Source organism: Acyrthosiphon pisum, chromosome A2 (assembly GCF_005508785.2).
Source record: "Acyrthosiphon pisum isolate AL4f chromosome A2, pea_aphid_22Mar2018_4r6ur, whole genome shotgun sequence".
NCBI lineage: Eukaryota > Metazoa > Arthropoda > Insecta > Hemiptera > Aphididae > Acyrthosiphon > Acyrthosiphon pisum.
Window position 1 is genome coordinate 110,180,407 of NC_042495.1, and position 19,266 is coordinate 110,199,672.

At 30.1% G+C, this 19,266-nt stretch overlaps 1 protein-coding gene across 3 annotated transcripts in view; it reads right to left on the reverse strand.

The window, feature by feature from the left end:
* Positions 1-418: 418 nt before the first annotated feature.
* The window catches only part of LOC100169208 (acyl-CoA Delta(11) desaturase), a 19,478-nt gene continuing 630 nt past the window's right edge, over positions 419-19,266 (reverse strand). The window contains exons 2-7 of one of the 3 annotated variants that reach the window (XM_029489517.1): positions 17,391-17,492; positions 12,588-12,854; positions 5,250-5,380; positions 3,621-3,826; positions 2,217-2,402; positions 419-1,774 (exon numbers count right to left, since the gene is read on the reverse strand). In XM_029489517.1, the coding sequence (XP_029345377.1) occupies positions 1,489-1,774; positions 2,217-2,402; positions 3,621-3,826; positions 5,250-5,380; positions 12,588-12,854; positions 17,391-17,492 (1,178 nt within the window). In that variant the 3' untranslated portion in view covers positions 419-1,488. Of the gene's footprint in view, positions 1,775-2,216; positions 2,403-3,620; positions 3,827-5,249; positions 5,381-12,587; positions 12,855-14,060; positions 14,303-16,345; positions 16,476-17,390; positions 17,493-19,266 lie in introns of those variants that run through there. The other 2 variants (XM_001946312.5, XM_003247649.4) reach the window with 2 other exon arrangements.

Genomic DNA, 19,266 nt, shown 5'->3' on the forward strand with positions numbered 1-19,266 from the left:
AGTAAAAAACAAAACATTGTGTGACCCTAGATTAAGATCTATCCTACACTTCACTTGAGCTGAAAATCGTTTAAGATCCGCTCAGAATCTAAAATTTAGTTTCATTACACACATTTGTCTTCTTTTGATTCGATTTCATATTATACTTAATATGACAATAATATAACACTTCTTAACTATAAGTTTTATATAATTTATTGAATTCTTTTTTCTAATATAATGCATTATAATAATAATATTATTATATATTATTATTGTTCATAATGGACAGACCTATAAGAATCATTCGATGAAATAAATATACCTAAATATAAAATAATGTATACAAAGAGTAACATCTGGGCCATAAGCTAAGTTACAATGCTATTTTAGGTATGACCATATTTTTAACTTTCTTATAAAACAATATATTATTATTAACACAAAAAGAACAGTTGTTTTTTTAACGTCGGTCGGCTTCTGCCTTACAATGCAATGCAATGGGATATAATATAACCGTGTATACAGCTGTGGTTACTATGACAATAATATTATACCATGTACCTAACATATAATGTATATACCTAATAGGTTTGCGGGAAAATCAAGATATAGGTCCCGCTGTTATACCTATATATAATATAATATTACGATGAGCGACAACGAGGGAGGACGTCCAGTCAAATGCGCTCAGGTGATGGGAATATTATATTTTTTGGATACGATTTTAGCGATATCACTTTTATTCGGCGGCGATAAAGTATAACAGGTTATTATAATATTTTGTCTTCTACTCCACGGGAATCATTTTGTTTGTTATAAAATATGATTTGAGCTCGAAAGCAATAAGCTAAACGAACGAAAGAGTTCGTATAAAACTACCGCGTGCTTACATTATTATATAATATCATAATAATAACTATAATAGTCTCTATGTCGTATCCAGTCTTTCGTATACGGCCTAAACGCACTAAACACCAAGTTCGGGTGGCCCGTTTGCACAAGATCGTATATTTTAATTTATGCAGCAATCGAAATATACGAATAATATTGTGACGTATTAATCTACCGTCGTTACCGTTTTGCCGTTTTGGATTCCCGCAAGGCTACGGGCAGTGCAGTATACGAAACAACATGATAACAATATAATATAACGATACCCATTGAATATAATCTAAAATAGTAATAAGTATAATAATAATGGTACTCTAAAGTATCTTAGAAATTATTTCGTAACATATAATACACGTGTACACTGTACATATTATAATATTATATAAAATAGGTACCTATATTAATAAAATAGTATAATATTATATTATATTATACGTAAGTATACAACACGTTAAATTCAACATTTAACACACACACACACAACACACACATTTACACGCATGCAAACACACTCACACGCGTGTTAAATAATAATAATAATGATGATGATAATAATAATCGTAACGTTTATAACGTAATGATGTATTAAAATATTATATTGTAATAAATTAGTGTTTATGAAGTCTTATAGTCCCGTGCGTGCGCCGTTTCCGGTTCCTGTCGCCAGCTTCCGTCGCCTTGATTGACGGCCACCTGCTGAATGAGCTGCTTGGACGCCGTCTTGAGATCGTACGCCCAACCGATGGCGGCGAATAGGTCTAGCCACAGCGTGGTCGTGTTCAACGAGTATCCGCCGAGCTCGGCCGCCCTGTAGTCCCACGGGAACGAGTGATGATAGTTGTGCCAGCCCTCGCCCATAGCCACGATGGACACCACCACGTTCTGTGCCGGTTGAATGCGTCTGTTAAACGGGTACAAACGGAGTTGGTAAAAGGTTTCGAGTGGGCGTGTATTTTAATAATATTCAATCACTTGACTTCTTTTTATTTTTGTATATGCAGGGGGGGATGATTTTTTGGCTAGGGGGGGTGTAGGGACTCGGGGTAAGTGAGCCGCGATCACTGTAAGTATTTTTTTAATATACGTCAGATGGTTAAATTCGTCAAAAATCGGAATCGTACACTATAAATACGTTTTCGTATGTAATTTGAAGTGACGTTTTTAAAAACGGGAAAATCAACTGAGAAAATATGTTTTTTAAAATGTCCGCAGGAAGGTCTAGACAAGCTCGCTTCTACCCCTCCGCTTCACCTATATACACCCCTCGAGGAGCAGACCCATATTGTACTGCAGGTATCAATATCAGGAGCACGCCGGTTAAATAATGGATTCGTTTTAATTACTTGTCATACGGCTTGCTTCCCCAGATGTGAGCTACGCTGTTGACGGACCACGTGAAGTTCAAGTTCAACACGTATCGGACAACGGCCAGTGAGCTGATGGCTTCCGCCCAGTTTTCATTCAACGCGTACACCGATATCAAAACGGGTATAATGAAACAGAACAACATCTTGAACAGTAAAAAGTGCCTGAAACGATAAAAAGTATGTATAAATTATTGTGACCCCGTGTAGCTGTGATTGTAGTTGTAACACTGGCTCGTCGTGGCCGAAATATCTTCAAAAGTCAAAACGCATCGGTAGCAAAATATATAATATATTATTATTATTACACTATATCGCCTTACGAAATGATCGTCTTTTTGAAAAATTAACTAAACGTAACACTGGTCGGCAATAAAATGTAATAATTAAATATAAATAATGATATTGCATCACCTACAGTATAAGCATTAAAAGACATTTGATCATCAGTGTTGTGTCACATACCACGTTGTGCGGGGAACCACGGGTTGTACAGACGATAATATCGTTCCTGTACTAACAATGTAAAGTACTTATATTCTTTAAAACTGGTTCCACATATAACCGAAATAATTACGGGGATACACACACAAAACCCAAAATTATTATTTTATACATTTTATCGTATTTGTTTTTACACAATAATTTCAAAATTAAACTTGTATAGCATTTTCACTGTAATACAAGTCTAATATTGGGCTTTCTAAACTCAATAAACTCAAGCAATATTTGGGTCAGTTCCAGAACGACCAGAACTCCCAGAGGCTCTTATAGACGTATACGACATAAAAATTCGATTAAATTATAGATATAGGAAACTTATATAATACGGTAAATGCGAGTTTTACGACTCATAAAAGGCATAGTAAATAGGCATATAAAGGCATATAAAGTGCATTTTTTGTGTGAATCAATCTGTGGGTTGTGGACCATATCGCACGTATATAATATTATAATAATTGACATGCGCACTTGGAAAACCAATGAAATTGTTATTATTATTATTGTGTGTGTGACAACTGTCGGATGAAGACTGTCTTACTGAGGTATCCACGACTATTGATTTTATAATAATAGGTAATTGTACTAATATTATACTAGTGTGTTATATAAAATCAATTTAACGAATAATACCCCGCAGAGTGGTGTATCCAAGGACTTAGCTAAACATGACATCAGGAGAGGGGGGAAGTGTATTTTTAAATGTTTATCCCCAATTTAAAATTTCGTTAAAAATTAATACTAGCTATAGACGGGGGTAATTGTCCCCCTTACCACGCCATCGGGTGTGTATCCATCGTATCAACTGCTGTCTGCGTAAAACGTCGGGAATCCACTGCCTTAGCTCTATAGTCTCTTAAGTGTATATTATCGTGTACTCACTTGGTGTGAAACTTTACCAGTGGATCGTTGTTGATGTCAGACATGTCGATGGTCTTGCCCTTTCTGTAGACCTCGGGATGTTTGCGTTGCATCAGCCAACCGACATGCGAGAAGAAGAAGCCCCTGTTTGCATTGTGTGGGTCGGCGTCCGTCTCGCTGAACTTGTGATGCACTCGGTGGTCGCGAACCCAATCCGGTATGTTGTTCTATACGGACGAACGAAATTTCATACAATTTAAGAATGTTTATAGGTAACCACACGTGTACCTATTGCAGTTAATAATAATATTATATAATAATACATTTTAATTTTGATATAATATAATGGGTCACTTGGCACTTGATTTTCCACCGATGGAATCGTGTTAGCTATAGGTATAATCAGTATTTATATTGTTATGATCTAGAAAATATTACAAGAAGTCCCATCATCTAGATTCAAATCAAGGAAACACCCATACTGAAAATTTAACAAGTTCAAACTTCCGTGGCTTCGCGACATGGAAAAATAAATGGGTAGAGTCTGAAGTCAGATATCGGAAGCCGGTAGCTTATAAGATGTTAGAAGGAATACATCTATACCGAGACGTACGTGACTGACAGTTAATCGTATCAGAAAATGACAAGGTAGATGCGGAGGACACCTTCGACATAAACGGAAGTATAGAAATGATCGTTCATGCGATTGTGGGGAGACCGAGCCAACAATGGATCACATAATGACAGAGAGCCTGAAAATACTTTTTTTTATCAAGATATCACTGATCTTCATAATACGTTACTCCGGAAGCTATAGAATGGATCAAATTCCTAGACATAGACTAATAATATAATCTATTAGATATAACATTTAATGTAAAATATTTTTAATTTTTACTCTGATTGTGTCACTTATTGTGATTATTGTATTTTTACTTGTGATATTATTTAATAATTATTACTATGTATATGATATGATTTATGTTAGTGCGCCATAAGAAATAAATAATTATTTATCCTAAAATATGATTCACAACACATCATAGTACTATGAAATAAATTATAATCGCTATACGTAGGAGCATCAAACAAAAAGTAGGTAAATAAGAAATTATTGACGTCGGAGAAAACCATATCTATCTATATGTATACAAATGAATGTATGTCTGTCTGTGTGTCTGTGTGTCCATGTTACCATGGCAATCTTTTATATATTATTTTAAGATTTCCGATGGAATTTTTTTGTATATATATGGTTGCCATGGTAATAATATGTAAAACATATTATCCACATAGAGTTGGCATTTTTAATGGGAGACGAAATGCACGGGATCAGCTAGTAATTATTATAAAACGGAAGTCGGGAAAATACATTATCTTATTTACGATTTTAATTTAATCCGTTCGGTATTGAAAAACTTAATTCTGTGAGTAGATTTAGATTGAATCTATTATTTAATAACCCTACTCGAATACTGGAATTGATTCCTAGTTGCTAAATACACATTTCAATGTTGAATAAAACACTTGATTATAGTGTTATGAAAACCATAGAAGGCAAACAAATGTGTTAGGACGCAAAAACGATCATTAGACACTTGAAAATTCCAACGTTAACTAATTTATAACATTAATGTCAGTGTAACATACCTGTCCCGATACTGTGTAACACAATATGAGTATTAGTTGTAATGGTAATTTCGCTTTGAACGATCTATGTGTGAAATATCGATGTGCGCCGCCGGTAACTCCAAATCCACCAATACCGCCGACTATAAAAGCTGTGCCATAAATAAGAAATAATCAATGAAAGTTGAAAAATATCATCGCTTAGAAAAATCGATTCGCCGCTTTACACTCTTGTGTAAATGTCATAGGAATATTTACTAAATAACTAACGTATAAGCCCACCAATAATTGTTTGTCGAAACCCTGAAGCATGGATTTTGAGAAACCAAATTCGCACCATATACTTATATTATTTTGACTGTATTATTAATACTATTATACTTTGAATTGTATTTTGATAACATTATTATTGAATAGAAAAGGTTTTTTAAAATATTGTTTTCAACACTTGTAAGTTCATTTAAATCAGTACTTATTATTTAAATATTGTTAAATTTTTATTTTTCTTAAAATTGCCTATATCAAACCCCTTAAAAAACATTAGTTAAATAAATATGATTAAATTGATTTAGAATCTTTCATTTTAATTGAAATTTAAATAAAACTTTATAAGGTCGTACATTTACATCCTCATCAGTTCGATTTTTAATAGTATTAATATTATTTTCTAGTTAATAGTTATGTCCCATCTATTGCAACAGCCAGATTAAGCCTCGCTCTCTGCAGTCACTCGTGCAATACGAAAACAAACAAAACATCTCAGTTATTGTCACGAATAAAAACTTTCTATTGTACTGACATTATAAAAACCAAGTACCTATACTCTTATTCTATATTAACAGTCATGTTCATAAAAAAAATAAACGTCAATGCATACGCCAGTTAGCTAAGTTATTAAATGTAACGTTTTAAACGAGGATATAAACGTGATCGTCAGATAAAAACAAGCAAGTCAGCAAGAATTCAAGTACCATGAAAACATTTATATTTTTGAATTACTTTAAATCTTAGTTGTTTTTCAATAATTCCAATTAAAATTGTCCTATGATTAATACAACATTTTAAAATATATATATCATATTTGTTATACAATATTGTTAGTAATTGGTATCAGGGCTTCAAAACGTTATTATAATGTTATAATTTATAGCGCTATAAAGGAAAAAAAAAATGAAAAAACATAAACGAAATCAATAAATGAAAAACGAAAAAAATCGAATAACATTAAACATAATATATCATTAATGATTAAAAATAAACAATAAACGTATTTGTAACGTAAAAAAATTGCAAATAACGTTATTTGAAATAACGTTTGTGATTTTTTTTTTACATTGAGCCCAATATAATTTTAGATTCTGAGCGGTGCGAAACAATGGTGTTTATTTTTTTTATTTTTATATCCTGTATACAAAATTTCTTCCAGAAGGAGTGTTTCGATTTCAACATATAGTATCTTATCTTTTAGCAAATTGGATCAAGATGGTACTTTAAAGAGGTCATTTTTCGATTTTCTCAATAGTTATTTAACTTTTAGCAAATTGGATCAAGATGGTACTTTAAAGAGGTCATTTTTCGATTTTCTCAATAGTTATTTAATGCCACGGGAAAAACCACCGAAAAATTACGAAAAAACGCTTAAAATGGGATTTTGATTTCTAACGCTTTGTTTATCACCATAGAAACGAATAAAAAATTGCAATATTTTAATATTAATTCAACTTAAATGATAAAATAAATAATAACAAAATATAAAATATCCAGACTGACAAACCGTCTCCGCTCAGAATCGTTTTTCTTATACAATGATATTATATCATTGAATTCAAGTCTAATACAATCCATTATACAATGACCCACTTGTAATCTACTGTACAGCAGAGCGACATCCACTTGCCTGCTTTTTTTAAAAAAAATCTTATAGTTATGAACAATTCAAAGTTGGCTAACCTGTGTTGACAATAATTTATATTTTCCGAATTATTTTATCGCAGGTTTATTTATAAATATTGAATTCATTACTTTATAAGTAAATTTAATATTCAACTAATAATTATCCGTTTATGCTCGATTTAATTGGTGAAAAAATGCGGGCGTGTTATTTGGAGTATAATTTTATTTTTTTACAATTTCAAGTTGCTATTGTTGTTTAGTTAGTTGTAGATTTGTCGTCAAATTTGTCGTGATTAACTACCTTTTGTCTAATCGTCTATGGTGTATACCTACTTAATAGTTTAACTGATAATGGTTAACTGATCAGTTAGCTCCTTGATAAAACTCTAGGAAGATTGAAAATAGGTAATGTAACCTGGCCAACAAATTCTACTAATTTCAAAATTCTTAAATAACAGTGTGGATAATTATGGCACAAATAACAGTAAGTAGAATTTATTATAAAAAAAAAAAATTCCGTATTTATTTTTAAATTATAACGTTTAACAAAAACGAAAAATTAAAGTAACGTTTAAAAACTGAATAACGTTAAACGGAAAAAATCAAATAACGTTTCAACGTACAATAACGTTAAACATTAAAATTGTATAACGTTTAAATACCCAAAAACGGAAAAACTATATTTTTTTTTAGAATTTAAGCCCTGATTGGTATAACTAGGTATATAATTTACAATTTAAAACTTAAGGTTTTTATAAAAAATATAAAGGTAAATACGTACAAATAAAATATCTTCAACTTTAATGTTCATCTATCAAAGCTTAACACTTAAAAATGTATTATAACAATAGCATAGAATGTATAGATACTTCAATAGGTACCTACTTCATTCTAGCTATAGACAGTATTGTTCAATTACGTCAATACGCTTGATTAGATATTTTATAAAACTATTATTTAATATGCAATTGCCCTTTGTGATGTCTCATTTATAATGTCTAAAAGGTAACGAATTGCATACGCACAAATGCACAATTAATCGTTCTGTTTTATCGCTCGAATTCGAACGATTAAATTATTTTAGATTTAAAAAAATAAAAACAATGTAGTTCTGGCAATTGTTAAGACACTCGCCACCAGGATTAAGAACGTTATACCTTTTTGACAACACTTAAAATTAAAAAAGAACTTACCACTGACCCAAAAAAAAAAAACAGAAAAGAATACGAGAATTTACGTGCAACGTTGCCATATAATTTATTTAGTTATTGAAAGATTCAGTAATATACCTAAAATAAATATTCTTAAAAAATTATAAATTAATAATTATAATCAGCTTATACAAATATATGGGCACTTAATAATATGATGTCATATTTAATGTGAATAAAACATGTAAAATAATTTGTAGCACTTATAAAAAATATGTAATATGCAGAATGATTTTTTAAACATGCTGAACTCCATTTATTCAGATTTTTAGAATTTTTAAGTATATCTGAAGACCATATTATTTACAAATTCCCGATAATTTTGTACTACTCAAGGACTGCTCTTTGGCGATACAAACTTCAATTTTTCAAATAAAAATCCCCCTAATTTAGTGGGTGATTCTCGTTAAAATGTTGATGCATGTAAATCCAAATTCTAATAAGTATTTTCTGAGTTATTAAAATGTTCATACTAAGGATAATAATCCTTAAATTTGGTTTTACAAAAATTTAAACTATATATTTTAATATTCGATGAAGTATTCTGCGTGACTGCCTGTTTATTATACCTAAATCATTTTTACAAATTATTTACATTGATAGATCATAGTAATCAGTAATGACTAACATTTTCAAATCAGTTGAGCCTCCAAAACTATATTTTAAATATTGTTTCTTCTTGAGTTTCAATTAGAGTTTGAATAACAACATATTTATATTATATTATATTATATTGCTAAATTATTTCAATAACAACAGATTATCATGCCCAAATTATCTTTCGATTAAATTTGACAACGTTGGAAAAAAATTAAATATCGATCGTTCTCAATCGTGTTACCAAAAATAACGTCTTCAATAGTATTTTATCGGAAAAAATTTAAACCTAGGTATACATGCACATTAAAAGAATAAATAACAAAATATAGGTAATATATAATTAGGTACAATAGCGTGTCTATAAATATTTAAATTTGAATTTAAATAGTTAAGTACAAATTAGAATTATTATAATAATAGGTATACTATATTCATAACATATTAAATTATTATAAAATATAAAGATTCTAATTTTTTTATTATAATAATTATTATATTACAATATTATGTTATATTGGTCTGCTGAACTTTCTTTGTATCTACCTATACTCCTATAGTTGTTAGCATACCTTTCAAAAAGTTTAATTGACATCCTGAATTAAACAATTTTAGTAGTTACACAATCTATTTATTTAATTTTTTTTCCATGTTTCCTTGTAATGCACTAACACTTAGAACACTATTTTATAAAATTTTAAAAATCCTATGGGGTATCTGACCCCCACATCCCCCCTTGTATACGCCCCCAAATATGTTGGTACCTTTAACTCGACATCTAGATTAATAAATTGATTTTCAAAAAATCTCGTTTTGATTAATTTATAATTTTTGACGCATCATCAAATAAAAATATATTATACTATTCTTGAAAATGCGAGTAGGAATTAGTATATGTAAATAATAAAATTATATTAATATTATGGTATATTACCCCACTGATCATCACTGCTCATTGATAATACGAATAATTGGTAGGTAATGGTTTACTTGTGATTAGAAAGGAATGGCCCGAAGGTAATAATAATGCAATTATGTTAAGAGGATGCTACCCATACATTTGCTGTCTCCGTCTTACACTCGTACGACATAGCAAATATTCGTTCACTAGTTTCAATGGTGTGCTGTTAGTTTTTATATTAGTGTGATTTGACCTATAATCAATTTTTAGATAATGATATTATCTGTGCTTACGCGTTGGCTTTTATTAGATATTTTAATTTTCAAGCGAGATATAAGCATTTTTAATTTTTGATATTTCACATACCCATATCTTGCTTGAAAATGAAAATTTCAAAAAATCGGCAACACTTAAGCACAGATAATGTTCTTTCCTAAAAAATTGATAATAGGTCAATTCACTCAAGTTTAAAAGCAAACAGCACACTATTGAAACTAGTGAACGACAATTTGCTATGTCGTGCGTGTGTTAGACGGAGACAACAAATGTTTGGGTGGCATCATCTTAAGCCTGCATAAATAAATAAATTATACGCGCATGCGCTATGCACATGGTACACACTTACACCACAGAATAGATGAAATTTCATCTATTCTGTGCTTACACCACACACACACACACACCCGCTCGCACGCAAGCGAAATCATCGTTATTAGTTTTTCATTTTTTAGTTTTTTCAAACGCGTTTAACGTACCAATATATTACGTATTTTATTATTACAGTTGTATCTACTTAGAAAACTATAGCACTATAGTATAGGCATCTAAAAACCTGAAAGTATTCAATTTTTTTTTTTGCAGTGTCAATATTTCCAACAGAATCATTAGAGCCTGGAAAAAAGCTCGTTTTTATCAAAACATTAATCCTGATTATGCAGTTCCGGAGAACAGCACATCGACAAAAGCATTTATAAATGATTTTTTAAATATATTATAATAGTAATAAAATAATGAAAATATAACAGGTAACTAAGAAATGTATTGATTTCTGTATGCATTTAAAATAAAAAAAACAAAAATTTGACAATATCTAAATAAAAACGTATTTATTTTGTTCTGGATACAATTCAAATGATATTTTTCTGTTTCTAAATATTTTTTTAAAAAACTATTATTAAATTAAAATGCATTTTTTTCTAAGGTCAACTCAAATGGTCTGACATTTATGTGTTGTTCTTTTAAACCTACACTGCCTATTGATTTGCATTGCAAATGCACGATTGTTGTGACGAATTGTGATCTAATGGGTCGTTCATAATAAATAATTAAAATTTATTTCATTAACCTCATGGAAAATTCCCCTTTAAATTAAGTATCGTTAGATCAATTGAAACCGCATATACATATATATTATTATATATGAGTATATGGCGTACTCGTATGTATAATAACGTATACACCTAATTATTATTGCTAATACTATAATATTTTTATATACCAAGGTAGTTTTTAAATAAACAAATGTTTATGATTTTGACATATAATGAATGCAACTGTAAGCAAAATATTTCCATCGGTAAACCGAACAATGTCTCAGGAATTTATAATACTATATAGCACAGGTATAAACACTAAGACTGGGTCTTTATTATTACATTGTATAACAGAATTATTACTTTGAACACTAGACTTCCTACATTCGTATATTATTATTTTAGACATAACTGCACGGCGTAAACCAAAAAATATGTATCCATTTCATAATAATAATAATACTTTTTCTATGAACATTTTTTCTTTGCTCCAAAACTCAAAACTTTCGATTAGCCCCATCTATTAATATTGAAATTCAAGTCTAGTCGGTATACTCTTAATAATATAAAAGTCGTTTCCCCGCCAAGAGTAATCCTACTAAGCTTGAAGAAAAACCGCATAGCTAGAAGTGTATATTTAGAAGAAGAAATCAAGAACTCCCCGGGAAAACGCAGTGGTTTTAATCGGACTCGAGTCGGAATTGGCTTTCGAAGGCATTTGCCGCTGTCGAATTCAATATCACAACCCGCCATTTCATAATGTGCTGTTATACCCTAAAAGTGCAATGCAAAACGAAACGACTATACTGCTGACATTATTCCCCCCTTGTTGTCTCTGTCTCCCGTCCGAAATTTTTAGAGTGAAACTTCTTCACAGAGGGTACGAAAAAAAAGAAAATATTATCGGCGGTCACGACACTATGATGGTTTCTATGGTAATACATAATAATCTTTCTATTATCTTTCTATATAATAATAATACATTAATTTTAATTGAAAATTTTATTTTTAACATATTAAATAATATCATTGATTATAAATATTAGCATAATATTTTATAAGTAATGATAATATGTTTTGGACTAGATATTTTTATTTTCAATTCGATTTTGCGTTTGCATATAACCATAGAATAACGAATACGATTTAAAAATTACATAATTCCCACTAGGTATAAATGACTATTATATTGTTAAGCCTATATTAATGTTACTTATTAATACAATGTATTTTCTCATATTTATGATTCCTAAATTTTCTTTGAAGTGGAAAGTACCTATACGATGGACGCAATTTTTTATTTTATTCCAATACAAACCTAATTCGACGCCGACCGTGACGGGCGATAATCTTTCTCTTTTTTTGTCGTACGTACCCTCTGTAAAGAAGTTTCACATCATCCACGCGACATGCACATTTTTATTCAATCGTAGGTCGTACTCACACCATACGTATGTCTGCCATTTCGTGGAGAAGAAGTAGTTGCAAAAACAATATACGAATAAGACGTGCAACAGAGTGATGAACACGACGTTCGTCCATATGATTTCTTGCTTGCTGACTGGGAATTGCGACTCTTCTCGGTCGTAGTTGGTCGTCACCTGTTCATTTTGGCCGTCCTTCAACAGGTGTGTCTCCTGTTGTAACATGTCGCACTCCGTTATGGTCGTCGTCTTCGCGCCCATCTGGACCATGGTGGATGAGGAGTGCCCTGCAACGCAAAATGGAAACAATAAATAATATTTAATTCGACCGTTGTCGGTATACATAATAATGAGTATAACAAAATTAGTAATATAATACTTTATAGGTTGGTGCGTATAGTACACCGTACATGTTTTTTTTCTCGTTTTTAGCTGTCTCGTCGCACCGCGCGCGCATGTCTCTGTACATAATAGAGAAATTACGCTAAAAAAAATAGTGCCACCACTACAAAAGAGAAATACAAAATGGACACATAGTACGCAATAAATAATAATATAACAATATTCGTTCATTATGAAACACTCTTCTATATTCGCGCGCCGTCATAGACTGCGATATAATTATAATATTATAACGGTCGTTGGACAATACGATACAGTACAACAATAATAATACTTACATAATAAAATAATATATATATATATAATGGAACGTATAATATATTATTATTATTATATTAACGTAACCGTATAATATGCTATACACGACAAAACTCGAGCAATATTTTTTTATTTCGATTTTTTTTTTTTTTTTTTTTGTTATCGTTTGGTTTGTTCGGCGAAACGACGGCAGCAGCGGCGGCGGCGGTGGAAATCGGATTCTTAACGCTTGTGAAACGGATTCGGACCGACACGAGACGCGAAAGCGTCAGCGGCGGTGGTTTCGCGAAAAACCGAATGAAAAAGGGAACGTTGAGCGTAATTCTCGCGTCTACATAATATAATATTTTATTATAATAGTATAATAATAATAATATACAATGATACGAATTCGAATGAAACGCCCGCGCCAAACGGACCGCTAAACATTATAGTATAATACTACGCATAACAATAATAATATTATAATGCACGGGACATCCAAGCGATCGTTGTCCAAATTTTATCGACTTTTTTCGTTTTTTTTCGTTTTTGTTTGTAAACGCACTCGATCAATCGCCGCCCGCGGTGTTTTCTCGGGGCTATAGGACGAGCGTGAATGTAATAGCATTGATTATAAATACTAGTATTTATAATAAATGGTAATATAGTTTTGAAAAAAAAAAAATGTTAATCGTCATCCAGTATAATAATAATATATTAAGTAATATGATAATGTGTATCGTATGGAATTTTGAATTTTTCGTTCGTCGTGATAATATTATATTATAATCGCTTTGTTGCAGCGTTTGTTAAAAGTTTTTTTTTTTAGTTTTAAATAATAATAATAATACCTATATTATACATTGTGAGTACCGCGGATGGAGGAACTCGGCGAACGCGTCTTGTCCAACGCTGGCGAAGACTTCTGAAGTTTCAATACATTTGAATATTACGTTTATTTCACAACGATTGTGCGATATAGCCAAACAAATAAATTATGAAAATAGTGCAATTTTTTTTGAATTTTAATTTTCACTGCATCAGCAAAATAGTTGCCAATAAGATCCTGTTTAAACGGGCTGGACAATGAAAACTGTAAATAATTAATGAACGAATGATTCAATAATTAGACCGGTGTCGACTATATTATTATCGACTGAATATCACACTGCAGCGTGACACAAATATTGCACTGAATTATTAAACAATTTTTAATTGTTTATCTCGTGGCGATATTAACACCGCTGCAGTTCTATATATTCGAAAATCTAAAATTCCTTTTTAATCTAAGAAATTCGCTATCATTTAAAAAATATTAATTATAAAGTCATGATTTTTTTTTTTTTTTATGAGCTCGCCTGTTGCAATATTAAAAGTTAAAACACGAATTAGATCACTGAAGATAATTAAATAGAATTTATTATAAGACATTATGGGCATTTAATATACCGTTTACCAATTGTGTCTGTCATGATATGATTAATTCATTAAGCAGAGCAAACGCGTACTAAATTACAATAATATTACAAGTTACTCGTTCGTGCTAAGGTATTTTAACATACGAGACAATTCTTATGTTTATTAATCAGTTAAAGTGGACGAAATATTTTTAAACGGTTTTAAATCAATATTCAAATGGTGAAATAGAAATATATAACATTATACAATATACGCACCGATAACTCATAATTTACAGTTTATTATACAATAGGTAGTAAATATCACAAGTAAACTTGAATTAACAACAATAAGTATTAGTACCTAATCTATTCAGCTCGGTAATAGAACTGGAGGAGTATGATAAATATATTATATTATTTTTTTTGTAGAAAATTAACCATAAACCAAATAAGGGGGTGATGAAATATAATCGTTCTAAAACACAAAAATATCAAACTCGATAGGTATTCATTTTTTATATGTATAAAAGCAATGTACCTACGCATATCACTTAAATCTGAATTAGGACTAGGACTTATCATGTAATATAAAATGCTCAATTTGCATTTAGTTTTGAGAAAATAAGTTAAAATGTGTAATAAAATTAATATCATACAAAATGAAATCACCAATAATTTCCAAAACTGTATCCATTAAGTCAAAATGAAGCATCTTTTAATTTTAATACAGATTGAGCGAATGAACCTTTGTATTTACTTTTTATATAGGTAGCTGTTAAATCATTTTTGTTCGTATTACACTCAAATAAATCTATTGCATTTTAAATGGTTTTCGCCAAAGACAAAGCCATTGAAGTATGATATTGAAATAATCAGCGTAATACGGTGTCATATATTCACATTACTTCCGTTTAAATTAGGTATATCTTCTAAAAAAAAAATCATTTTTCGATTTCATGTATAGTAATGCAGTTATAAGTCGTGCAATAATACATATTATTAGGTATACTTCAAGTATACAAAATAAATAGATCATATTTTGTATAAATATTGCCAACTCGTGAACATGAATAACAAAATTAGTAAAAGAAATCAAACCACATAACAATGCATTTAAATCTTAGCCCTAGATTTATCTTCATACTTTTTAAAAACACTTTTACCACTATCTTATAGTAGTTATTATTAAAAATTTAAAATAATTTAAGAAAAGTGATATACCAAAAGATTTTAGATAACACCAATTAGTACTTGTAGAATTATGCAATCAGACAAAATATGTTTAATATTCTGTAAATTGTAACGCATAAACATAGATGAAAATATCCAATGTTACAAAAAATGTGTATTAAATCGATAATGGATACAGGGAAAATAAATACAAATAACATTTCATTGATGCATGAAGCTTTACGTTGTGTATGAATAAAATTGTATTCTAGAATACAACAAATGGACAAATTGGCGAGCGAAAACTGGAAAATTTCCTCCAATTGGATATAATAATAGTATTATATAAGTTATAAGAGACATCATCACCCAATTCAGTCGACGAAACACTTTTAAAATATGTGTACGACCCACGTTTCGGTTGTTAGTTAAATTTGACCCTAATCTTAAGCAATCGTAATAATAAAATGTAAATAATTGTAATGTTATTTTATGATAATATTTTAAATCCTTTACATTATAATAGGTATAATAGTATGCGATCCAATGGTAAAATAGTTACTCACCCAAAATTAGTAAAAAAAAAAAAAATGCCGAATCGATGATAATATCAAATACAATATTTTGACGAGTGAAGACTGCCACCAGTCTCTTCGTTGGTGACTCCTGCAGCAACTACGCGGTTTTTCATTTCATTTTCGGCGAGCTGGCTATAGTGTCGGTTAACGCGACCCCACTACAATGCGTCATGAAGAAGAAATGGTATTTAACAAGCAAACACCTAGGACCTAATTTCAAATGTAAACAATGTAAACAGACAATTCAAAACACTTATAATATATAGTCGTACGAACGTGTATTATGTGCATGCGTACGAGTATTACTACTGCATATATATATATTATTATTTCGAAAGTTAAATAATTTGTGTACAGGCGCAGTATATATATAGATATAGGCGCACGATTCGTGTTTACAGCTTTTGATGTTTGCAATCGACGATTGGAGTAAGATTGGTCGAACCACAAATAAAATATAATAATGTTTTATGAGCCATTGATTGATTATAATATAATTTTTTTATTCTTATTATTATTATATGTATACCTGGCTAGTACCTATATACTTATTCGCAAAACGCAACAAAAACGATAGCATAACAAAATTGTATTATTATTAAACAACCTAGATTTATGACAATGGTGTTTATTACAGTTGTAACTAATATGTAATATAATATTATAATGTTACATTTTGGTCAATAACGTATTTTTATCATTACAAATTACATTTAAATTGATAATAATTACTCGAGTAACGGACGTTATGAACGACCATAGGTATTATGTTAAACGGCATATTATACTAATTCACGATAATTTGTATCACCCAAATACTGTATTGTTACGATTTGTTTTGTCAGCACACGCTATCACATAATACTTAACGGTTATACGTAATATACAAACTATATGCATTAGACAATTATAACTGTCCACTGTCTATAGGCTAGCTTATAATTAAACATTAAAAATCTTAATGACTGAATAAATACAAGGAGGAAAAAATTGTAAATTTTCTTATACATAATATCACTTGTATAGTGTATACCTAGATAAAAACTGTAACAGGTTTTCCAGTGTAATGCAAAAATGCATCCGGTTACTTCTAAAAAGCCACAAGTTTTCATAACTTTTCCCGTCACCACAGCCCCTGGAAAACGTTAATTTTCACCATTACGACGTGTATTTTAACGGTGTATGAATGCTAAATATTTACATGGACATTACAATAACTTCAGATGAAATTGTCGATGAGATGAGAAAAACAACGATAAAGAGATTGGCTTTACATTTTTACTTACTAATATATAAGCTGTTTAATTTTTAAGGTATAAACTTTTATTGTTTAAAAATTATAGTTATTATTTCTATAAATAGGTAATAAAGATTTTAAATGGTTATAATAATTTATAGTAATTTATGTACCAGTTAACACAGGTAACCAGGTAACAGTTTCAAATATATTTAAAAAAAATTCATCGTGCACGCACTGGCTATACTAATTATAGGTACTAGTAATGTCACAATACACTAAACTACTAAAGGATCGATGGTTCACATTCTCGATGAAGTTTATAGGATCCAAACCGAAATAAGTTATTCACATATCAACTTACAGTAGTCCAACTAAACAAGTTATGATTCAACAACTCAACTATAGACGACGCTGACGTCAGTCTGAAATGCAGTAAATAATGACAATTTAACGATTTATGGGTTTACCTATATAGTTTTTTACGTGCTAAAATTATAGTAAAAAAGAAAATAATATGAATAAAGTTAGGTAAGAAAAATTTAACAAGAAACCTTCGAATGAAATTACAAAAACGTAATTAAAGCACCTAGAAAGGGCTTAAAATAAAAAAATTCACCAACACAAAATTTCACGAGAACATAATATGCGAAAATTGAATACGAATCACATTAAATCCGCGAGACCCAATAATATTAGCATAATACAATAAATCACTGCATAAAAACTTTATAGTGAAGCAATAATAGCTCATAGGTACTATAAGAAGATTTATAGAACTATCTAAAACGTTTAAATTACTCGTTGTAGTAAAAAGTAATTTATGATTACAGACTATTTTTAAAGAACCTATTATAGTTGATAATTATTATCGTATAGTCTGTGTTATGAGTAACAACAATATGAATTATTACAACTTAAAATAACTGATTTCGTTAAAAATATTGTTATACTGTAGTAAATGTAATCGTTTTTTTTTCGCAATTTGTTATCCCCAACATAAACTAGGTACCTAACTGTAGGATAAAGTGGAGGGCAAGGTTCTTGGGGGGCTTATCCTCCCAAATAATTAAAATAATTATATATTTTTTTCTATGTTACTACTAATTGACTCGTTTTGTGTAGGAATATTTAACCACCTAAAACTTAAAAGGCAATCAAATGTCCTACTATGATTGGCAGTTTACTTACTATTATAATATTTAATCATAATTTATTATTGTTAGGTATTAATTTATAACTTATAAGTCAACACCACGGACTTTATAGTCTGACCTAGTAATATAGAATAGGGGGATAGGTTTATAATATAATATCTTAAACAATTTTGAAACGTAGTTGTGCAGGGTGATTCTTTTAACAATAAATACTCTTTATCCCAAAAAGTATAAAAGTTTTTAAAAATATACTTAAAATTGTAGTGACCACATAATATAACATATTAAAAAAATAGATAGCCGACTCGTGTGATACAGCCTCATAAGACCTATGAAGTCTGGCAGCCATATGTCAAGAGGGCAAAATTCAATTGATTAATCCATGCCATGAGTTATATGATAACGCCCAAATAATGATTAATGATAGTTGAAAATCACAGAATAATCTTAATATAATATAGGTCAATGGTTTTTACCATAAAACAATATTATATCCATTGGCATGGTTATAAATG